Source organism: Ceratotherium simum, chromosome 22, assembly GCF_057802395.1.
Source record: "Ceratotherium simum simum isolate JZ-2026a chromosome 22, ASM5780239v1, whole genome shotgun sequence".
Taxonomy (NCBI): domain Eukaryota; kingdom Metazoa; phylum Chordata; class Mammalia; order Perissodactyla; family Rhinocerotidae; genus Ceratotherium; species Ceratotherium simum.
Window position 1 is genome coordinate 32,126,787 of NC_141921.1, and position 9,923 is coordinate 32,136,709.

Genomic DNA, 9,923 nt, shown 5'->3' on the forward strand with positions numbered 1-9,923 from the left:
AAGTGTCTGAGCCCAAGGCTGGCCCTCTGTTTAAAAGACGAGTCAGTGTTGCAGCGACACTGGTAGCCAGACTCTGAGTCCCAGTATCCAGGCAATTACAGCATATCAGCTTCTGGATCCCTGGATCAAGGGCCACAGTCGTGTGCCCTTAAATCCAACAGTTCCGAGCAGCCTTGATTCTCCCACTTTCCTATGACAGGCGCCATCTGGCCACTTCTGCAGTGTTTTGGGAGCCTCCAGCCTTTCCAATATTTTTAAAGAATTAGGTACATAAAAAATCTTCTCCTACCTAAAATGCTGAATTCTGCTTCTGTTTCTTAGACTGATCTCTGACCCATACACCCTGACTTTCCCATAGCTCTTGCAGGATCTCCTGGATTTGTTTCTTTTATTATTTAAGTACTTCCTCCACAAATATTTTCAACGTGGGTCTTTGTATATTCCACCTTCTGTGGCTTTATTTGCCTAAGAATATTTTTATTATGACCTCATGTTTGAATGACAATTTGGCTGGCTTTAAAATTATGGATTGAAAGGGTTCTTTTCTTTCTATTCTTAGTAACATTACTCTTTGACTTCCTTTATCAAGTGTGGTTACTGAGAAGTATAGTGTCAAACTCATTCTTGTTCCCATGTTTCTCTCTGCTCTCTTCCTCTTTGTCTTTCATATTCTCAATTTCACTGCAATATCTGTCCGTGGAATTTTCCTTATTTCTACTATCGGCTACTCTACAAGTTCTTTCGATCTGAGTTGTGGAAATTAATAAAAGAAACCTTAACTAAATTGGAGTCAGGATGGCCTGTAGGGGGAGCTCTCACACCCTATCATACACTATCAATTACACCAAACAGGAAGAGACATAGGCTTGCATCTCAGATAGGAAGTAAAACTACTTTACTCCTGAAGGAAGATTTCTCTCCCCACAGGGCAACAGCCCAGCCAATGAGAAACACCACAGCTCAGCCAATGAGAAACACCACAGCCCAGCCAATGAGAAACACCACAGCCCAGCCAATGAGAAACACCACAGCTCAGCCAATGAGAAACACCACAGCTCAGCCAATGAGAAACACCACAGCTCAGCCAATGAGAAACACCACAGCCCAGCCAATGAGAAACACCACAGCCCAGCCAATGAGAAACACCACAGCCCAGCCAATGAGAAACACCACAGCTCAGCCAATGAGAAACACCACAGCCCAGCCAATGAGAAGCCATTGCTGCCCTGAACTGCTACTTTCCCCCAATGGACTTTCCTTTAGAACAGCCCCTCCCTACTCCCCCCCCTTTCTCTATAAAAGCCGCTCCCCTGCTTTGTTTTCTGGATTTGCCTATGGTTTGCCACAGCATTCACATCCCCAATTGCAATTCTTCTGGCTATTCCCAAATAAACTCATTTTGAGGATAAAATAACAGGTGAACTTGCTTTTTAAGTTGACAGCGTTCATTCTTTTTTAATTCTGGAACATTTAATCTCCATTATTTCTTCAATATTTTTTATTCTCCATTTTTATTTTTCTTTCCTTTTGGGATTCCTACTTCTCCTCTCTGTATCTCTTAGCTTTTCTTTTTTATTTGTTATCTCTCTATCTTTTCTTGCTGCTTTCTGGGACAGTTCTCAATCTCATCTTCCTCTTTACTAGTTAATTCTTCAACTGTAACCATCGTGATATTTACACCATCTATTGTGTTCTTTTAAAAAAATATTATACTTTTCTAGCTAATGTTTTGATTTGGTTCTCCCCTATGACTTCTTGTTCTTGCATTATTTTATGAATTTCTTCCTTTTTCTCCTTAAGTTTAATTATCATGCTTTACTTTAAAATCTTGGTCCATCTGCTTCAATAATTCCACTTCTGATGGCATATGTAGCTTGATTTATTGTCTTTCTTTTATAGTAATTGTATTTCTCAAGTGTCTAATTATTTTGGTGGGTGAGTTCAAGTTCCCCAGGAATACCAATTTTCTGTCTGGTAATGTGCTCTGGGGAAGGACCAAAGGCATAAAGTGAGCAAAAAGACGAGCCCCAGGGCAGAAAGCCACACAGACACCTGTGGCCACCTCCTTCTGGCTGGCACTTTGCCTGTATGACTGGCAGGCTGCACCTTTGAGTTCCCAGGGAGAAGCAGCCTTGGCAGGAGGGAGACTCTAGTGGGATTCCACAGGCTGGGGGTGGGGGAGGAGGATGGAGGGGCACTGATGGAAGAGTGAATGCCTGAGGCTTTGCCTGTCTTTTTGTTTTTTGTGAGGAAGACTGGCCCTGGGCTCACATCCGTGCCCACCTTCCTCCACTTTATGTGGGACGCCGCCACAGCATGGCCTGACAAGCAGTGCATTGGTGCACGCCCGGGATCCGAACCTGGGCTGCCAGCAGTGGAGCACGTGCACTTAACCAGTACACCACGGGGCCGGCCCCGAGGCTTTGCCAGTCTTGATCAATTCCTCACTCCAATAGGGCTCTGAGCTGCCCCAGACTAACCCCAGGCTGTAGCTGCCAATTTCTGCACTACAGGGGCAGGTAGTGATTGTCTCAAGACCGGGAACAGGGACCTGAAGCAGGTAAGCTTCCCTAAAGGGCAGGAAAGTGGAGGGCTTGGTTCAGGCTCTGGGGTCAGTCATTATTCCACACTGAAAGCTTGTAGGTACCAAGGTCTTGTGCTGGGTGACGGGGAGACAGTGGGAAACAGTCCTTGCCTTCATGGAGGTTATGCTCTGACAACAAACTAACAGGCTCCAGTCCCAATCCTGGCACCACTGGGGCAACTCAGTCTTTCTTTCTTTTTTTTTTTTTTGTGAGGAAGATCAGCCCTGAGCTAACACCCATGCTAATCCTCCTCTTTTTGCTGAGGAAGACCGGCCCTGAGCTAACATCTATTGCCAATCCTCCTCCCTTTTTTCCCCCTTTCTCCCCAAAGCCCCAGTAGATAGTTGTATGTCATAGTTGCACATCCTTCTAGTTGCTGTATGTGGGACACGGCCTCAGCATGGCCGGAGAAGTGGTGCGTCGGTGTGCGCCCGGGATCTGAACTCAGGCCGCCAGCAGCAGAGCGCGCGCACTTAATCGCTAAGCCACGGGGCCGGCCCACACTTAGTCTGTCTACGCCTCAGTTTCTTCACCTGCAGAATGTAAATGATAATAGTATCTATCCACCGTATTACTGAGGCTTTCAGGAGACAATGAATGCCAGGTGATTGGTGTAATGCCTGGCACACTGAGAGCTCTCAAAAATGTTCACTATTTAACCCACCAGCTGGGAGAAAATATTTGCAAATCATATATCTGACAAGGGGTTAATCTCCATAATATATAAAGAACTCACACAACTAACAACAAAAAAACAAACAACCCGATCAAAAAATGGGCAGAGGATATGAACAGATACTTTCCCAAGGAAGATATACAGATGGCCAATAGGCATAGGAAAACATGTTCAACATCACTAATCATCAGGGAAATGGAAATCAAAACTACATTAAGATATCACCTTACACCCGTTAGGATGGCTATAATCACCAAGACAAAAAACAACAAATGCTGCAGAGGTTGTGGAGAAACGGGAACCCTAATTCACTGCTGGTGGGAATGCAAACTGGTGCAGCCTCTATGTAAACCTGTATGGAGATTCCTCAAAAAATTAAAAATAGAAATACCTTATGATCCAGCTATCCCAGTACTGGGTATCTATCCAATGAACCTGAAATCAACAATCCAGGGCCGGCCCTGTGGCTTGGTGGTTAAGTGCGCGCGCTGCGATGCTGGCGGCCCGGGTTCGGATCCCGGGTGCGCATCGAGGCACCACTTCTCCGTTCATCCTGAGGCCGAGTCCCACATGCAGCAACTAGAAGGATGTGCAGCTACGACACACAACTATCCACTGGGGCTTTGGGGGGAAAAATAAAATAAATAAAATCTAAAAAAAAAAAAAAAAAAAAAAATCAACAATCCAAAGAGGCTTATGCACCCCTATGTTTATTGCAGCATTATTCACTATAGAAAAGAAGTGGAAGCAACCCAAGTGTCCCTCCACTGATGATTGGATCAAGAAGATGTGGTATATATATACAATGGAATACTACTCAGCCATAAAAAAAAACAAAATCGTCCCATTTGCAACAACATGGATGGACCTGGAGGGTATTATGTTAAGTAAAATAAGCTAGAGAGAGAAAGACAAACACTGCATGATTTCACTCATATGTGGAAGATAAACTAACACACGGACAGAGAGAACTGTTTGGTGGTTACCAGAGGCAAGGGGGTTGGGGGGTGGGCACAAGGGGTGAAGGGAGGTATTTATATGGTGACTGACAAACAATAAGGTACAACTAAAATTTCACAATGTTATAAACTATTAAGACATCAGTACAAAAAAGTTCACTATTGTTATTATTGTTATGACCAATGATATTGTTACTGGGGATCAGGTAGGACCCTGGAGCTGCATCTATAAGATAAATGAATCTCCTTTTGTCCTCTGGGCAAACCAGTTACCCTTAAGATCTATGACTGGAGAGAATGCCGAAGTGGGGCATCTAGAATTCTGGAGAAAGAGGATAGAGTGGGCTTGGCTCTTAGAAAAGTTTCGGTCGAAAAGCAGCAAGTGGGGTCGGGGGGACAAAACAGCTCCATTTACCAGAGAGAACTACTAACACCACTACAGAGTTAAGATTTCAGATAACTAGTCCCTCTACCCCAGTTCTTTGCTGGTTCTTTCTTTTTAATTGCTAAAGGGCAGTACGGTGAGGAGGTCAGAACTTCCACCGCCATGGGCGTGGGCTGGAATCTCAGCCCTGTTTCTCCTTAGCTCCAGGGCCGACGTCTCCACTGCCCACAGGAGACAAAGTGCCCAGGGCCCACGATACTTTTAGGGGCCTACAAAACGTTTTCATTTCTTTCAAGATCAGAAGAAAAAAGGACCTTTAGGTTGAATAAAATGTTTTAATACACCAATGCAGTCATAAACATAATTCTTAACATTTTTTATAGAGGAAGGGGCCCACAAAGGCAAAGATGCCTAGGGCCCAGGGAAGTGACAATGGGTCTCTGGTTAGCTCTGTGACAACCAGCAAGTTGCTTATGTCTCTGAACCTTAGTAAGGAACTAGAGAATAATACTAGTCACTTCCTGAGATGCTGTGGGTGTTAAAGAGACTGAGGCATGTGGAGCATTTAGCACTGTGTGGGCTCTAGCAAGTTCTCAGTAAACAGGAGTTAACCCCTTATTTCCCTCTGTGACCTGCAGGCTGACACCTTAGGAAGGCTGGAGGAGGGTCATGGGATTGGTTAAGGCAGTAGGGGAACAAGTTACACAACTGCTTTTTATTGTGCAACAGATTGAAGAGATAACCCCAGCTGGGGGAATAGACGGAAGCTTCAAAGCAAGGCCATACTGTGCTAAGGGTCTGCAGGAAACCAGACACACAGCAGCAAAAAGAGCTTCTCTGAATTCCCAGTGTGGGCCCCGAGGCAGGTGTTAGCCCTGAAGAAGTGGGCTGACTGAATGAATGAATGAATGATGGGTGAATTGTGGAGGAATTTAAAAATCCGGAGGTTCTTGCTCAACAGATCCCCAGATACAAGTTTCTCTCAAGAGGAAGGGAAACTAGCGTTTATAAGTGATTGCTGTGGATAGTATCCTCTGTAATAAATTAGGAAACAGGCTCAGAGAGGTGATGTGGCTTGAACAAGATCCCACAGCTCAAAAGCAGAGGCCTAAGTCCCTGCTTTTAGCCCCATCCTCACTGCTGGTACTTCTGCCCAAGGCTGCACGGACCCCTGAGATGCCAATGCTTCTAACACCACCCACTCCACCTCCTCGAGGCCCCGGGCAGGTACCATAGGATCTGGCAGTCCCACTGAGCTCAGGAGTATCCAGCACAGGCAGGAGGCCCCTCAGAACAAGCCTGGAAGCGGGCTGAAGAACAGGCTTCTCTGTCTTATAGACTGGCACGCCCTCTTTTCCTTCCTTAGGCCAAACTCCAGCCACCACCCCAGGGAGTTTCAAACCACAGTAGAGGTTCCAGCCCCGCTGCCAGGCCCCTCCACCCCCCCGCCACCCCCAGCTTTACCTACACCCCAGCTCTGCTCAGGAATCCACGGCTGGCTCTTGCCTTGGCTTGGCTCGGTCCCCCTCCTCGCTTCCTGTCTTCCTAGGATCTATAGTGCTGATAAGGAATTCGTTTGAGAGAAAACAAAGAGGGATCCATCCTGCCACATCCCAAAGCAGAGTGGGATGCCGGAAGCCGAGATGCTGACTGCATCAGGAAGCTGGCTGGATGGAGATGGGGAAACTGATAGGGGCAGCACGCAGGGGGCTTGGAGGTCGTCCAGGAGAAATAAACACGCTGCTGCTTCCAGGCCGCCTTCGGACTCCCTCGGACGGCAGCACGCGCCCCGTGCATCTTAATACAGGCGCTTCTGGCCAGCAGTAGTTTAGTCTTGGTTAGAGAGGTTCCTATTGTGGATTGTTTTTCTTCAGTATCAAACATATATCTTTAAGAAACTGAGTGGACATATGTAATTTGCAGTCTTTATTTTCATCGTACACGAGGTTTTTTAAAAATTAAAAGGGTTTATCGGGCAATTTACAATCCACTTTACCTTTCTTCTTTTAACGTTTCATTCCGTTTTACTGGAAGATTGGAAAATAAAAGGAAGTGTTGCTGTATTTTCAATTCCCAGAGAATGTCACAGCCCACTGTAGTGACAAAAGCCATTGTCACTACAATGGAGACCCGGGGTCTCCCCAAACTCTCCGTGACTGAGCATATCTCATTCTCTCAGGACCCTAGTTTCCTTGCCTCTATTACCATTAGGGGTCCCGTGGCTCTAATACTCTGTGACCCCGTGTCCCAGGAGCAATGAGATGGGGATCAGCGTGGACATTGCTTTCCGCTTTCCTCCTCTCGGGTCTCCTGGGGGGTCTCGGGGACTGGTTTGTCAAGGGCACATTGCAAATTAAACGAATGATTATGAGCAATTATGGAAAGTGCTACACCGAGAAGCCTCAAACTTGGCTCTTTTGAGGGGTACTCCTGTCTCCTGTCGATATGTTCCCCCTAAATCTCTCACCTCCACTTCAGACCTTTGCTTCTCACGTATTCCTGGTCACCCCAGGGAGACGGAAACCCAGCAAGGCGCCTGCCAGGAAGGCAGAAAAGCTAAGGCCCCTAACTTTGCTCAGAGTGGCTGCACCTCCAGGACACAGCTCCCTCCAGGGCTGAGGGAGGAGTGGTCAGTCCACAGTGGTGATGTGGAGCACAGGCACTGGCCAAGGGGATAAGCTGTCAATATGAAACCACTACAGAGATCCCCCCAGAGACCCAGCACGTTCCTCTAGCCCAGCTCACCCTGTGCCTGGCTCACCACACACACACCTAGGGGTCCACTCGCTTGGCAACATGCTTCCCCCTTCAACTACCTCACCACCAGCCAGCCCAGAGACCAGCAGGGACAAGGTGAAGAATGCCCCACCTCCACGAAGGGGTGCCGGGAGCCCCTTTTCATCTTCCGCTCCCATCAGGCACCCATGGTCCCTTGCTGTCTCTTGGCACCTCTCTCTTTCCTCTCCTTTCCCCTCTAACTTTGAGGCAGATTCTCAGAGGACGTGAAAAAGGTATACGACCTCCCTGGAGTTCCAGCTTGTTCACCTACTCCCATGTGGCTGCTGGGATTCAGGATTCCAAGATCGTGGGTGTTGTGCCCCACCTCTGTGCTCTGGCTATGCCTATCATGCCCCAAATCTGTTACTCTGGGCTTATTCCATCCACCTAGACCACTGTTGCCTATATCCATACCCATCTGTTAGGATCTAGCCATCTCTGAATTCACTACTTTGTTGACTACTTACCACATGCCAAGCATTGTACTACGTACTCATTCATCCTTCATTCATTCAACAAATACATAGTGAGACCTACTATAGCCAGGCACCACATAATGGTGAACCAAACAGACATTGGTCCCTGCCCTCGAGGAGCTAGTCTAGCGGAAATTTTTTATTTATTGAGTGCCTGCTATATACAGACACTGAACTAAGTACTTTATATGGATTATCTGACTTAATCTGTTAGAGAAATTGCTTCATTTAAAGAGTATATCATGGGCTGGCTGGGTGGCACAGTGGTTAAGTGCGCGAGCTCTGATTTGGTGGCCGGGGGTTCGCAGGTTCGGATCCCAGGCACGAACCGACGCACCGCTTGTCAAGCCATGCTGTCGCCGGGTCCCATATAAAGTAGAGGAAGTTGGGCATGGATGTTAGCCCAGGGCCAATCTTTCTCAGCAAAAAAGAGGAGAATTGGCGACGGATGTTAGCTCAGGGCTGATCTTCCTCACAAAAAAATAAAGAGCACATCAAACTGAACCATAGAGAAATGAAGGGTCCTGCCCAAGGCTAAATCAGACCACCCTAAGGGGCAAGGCAGGGACTCCAACGACTAGAGGGCTCCCTTGGTCCCCTAAGCCAGCCCTTGTATGTGACACACCCATCTCCTCCCTCCGGGATACCCAGACCACAGAACTGGAGGGGTCCCTGTGTCTTTCCTCTGGAGCAGCTAGTCCAGTGAGCCACCGGGGAGCTGCTCCAAACGCGTCTACTGAATTTGCGGATCTGAGCTAGAATCCTGGGTTCCTCCCCTTGGTGTGGGGTTTCCTTTCACTGAATCGCACATCTTCCTCCGGGAGGGGCCTTCGCACTGGGCCGACCCGTCGAGACGCCCATTTCACAGATGAAGCAAACCCAGGTCCTGAGTGGTTCAAAGTCCCTTGTACCACCAGGCTGGCCGGGTCAGCTCCCTTTTCTTCGGGGAGTCTCGGGCCCTCCGCCGGAGGGCAGGCTTGGTGGGGGGTGGGACAAGGAAACGACCTGCCTTCAGGATGCCCCGAATATCCACCCTCAAATGCAGGCTGGTTCCCAGGGCACTTCTCCGCGCTCACGTGAGCTTGTTTGGCACTCTGGGCACCTTGACGCAAGCCCTATGCCCATCCCCAAACCCCACTGGGGATGAGCGACCTCCTTGCCACCACCCCCGACCACTGCCCTCGCGCGCAGACCCCAGGCACTTCCTCCAACGAAGGTGGGACGACACTGGGAACCCCTCCTGCCCCCAACCCCGGGCTCTCCTGTGCCGAGCGCAGCCGGCAGGTGGACAGCGAGCCGCCCCGCCTGAGCCGGGCCGCCCGTGCTCCCCGCAGACCCGGGCGACCCGGGCGTCCCGCGCCCCTTACCTGCCTGGCCGAGCCCCGCGCGCCGGCCGCCGCCCGCTCAGCCTCCAGCCGGCGCCACCGCAGCCTCCGGGCTCTCGCCGCCTGGGGCCACGCCCCTGGCCCCGCCCCGCCCGGCGCAGGTGATTCCGGGGAGGGGCCGAGCTCGCCCCCTCGGTCCCCCCGCCTCGGGGGGCCGCCCGGCGGGGGCGCCAGAGTCGGTACACTGGGGTGGCGGCGCCTCCCCGTGGTGTCCTCGTGCCTCTTCCAGACCTGGGTCCTTTTTGGGATTCCGGTTCTAGCATCCCCGGGCGCTCAGCCGCCAAACCACATCTTCCAGGTCAAACCCCTCCGAGGGCGAGAGAGGAGGAAGGGGCCTCACAAACACACCAGGCCGGATGTGAGCTGCAGGGGATTTGTGTAGGTGTCTTTAAAATAGGATTATGCTAATCTGATTGAAGGGTTTGAGGGCAGGCTGCGGTTTAGACAATCACAGGGTGTTAACACCGGGAGGTTTGACAGATGGCAAGTGTCAAAATCTCCGCCCTGTGGAATTAAGGACCGTCTCCTCCATCAGACTGGTTTACCGCTGTATCCCCGGAGCCCAGCACTCTCTCTGGCCCAGAATAGGTCCTCAGTCAATATTTACAGAGAGAGGGAAGAGGTCTTACGGGAATCCTAACCCCTCCCCTCGTACAAACAGGGAAACTGAGGCTCAGGA

The 9,923-nt window shown here is 49.6% G+C and overlaps 1 protein-coding gene across 2 annotated transcripts in view; it reads right to left on the reverse strand.

Annotated features, from left to right (window-relative positions):
- Positions 1-9,549, reverse strand: part of NCMAP (non-compact myelin associated protein) — a 41,755-nt gene extending 32,206 nt beyond the window's left edge. For both annotated transcript variants that reach the window (XM_087446558.1, XM_087446557.1), the window contains exon 1: positions 9,227-9,549. In XM_087446558.1, coding sequence (XP_087302684.1) covers positions 9,227-9,507 — 281 coding nt within the window. In that variant the 5' untranslated portion in view covers positions 9,508-9,549. The remainder of the gene's footprint in view (positions 1-9,226) is intronic.
- Positions 9,550-9,923: the final 374 nt, after the last annotated feature.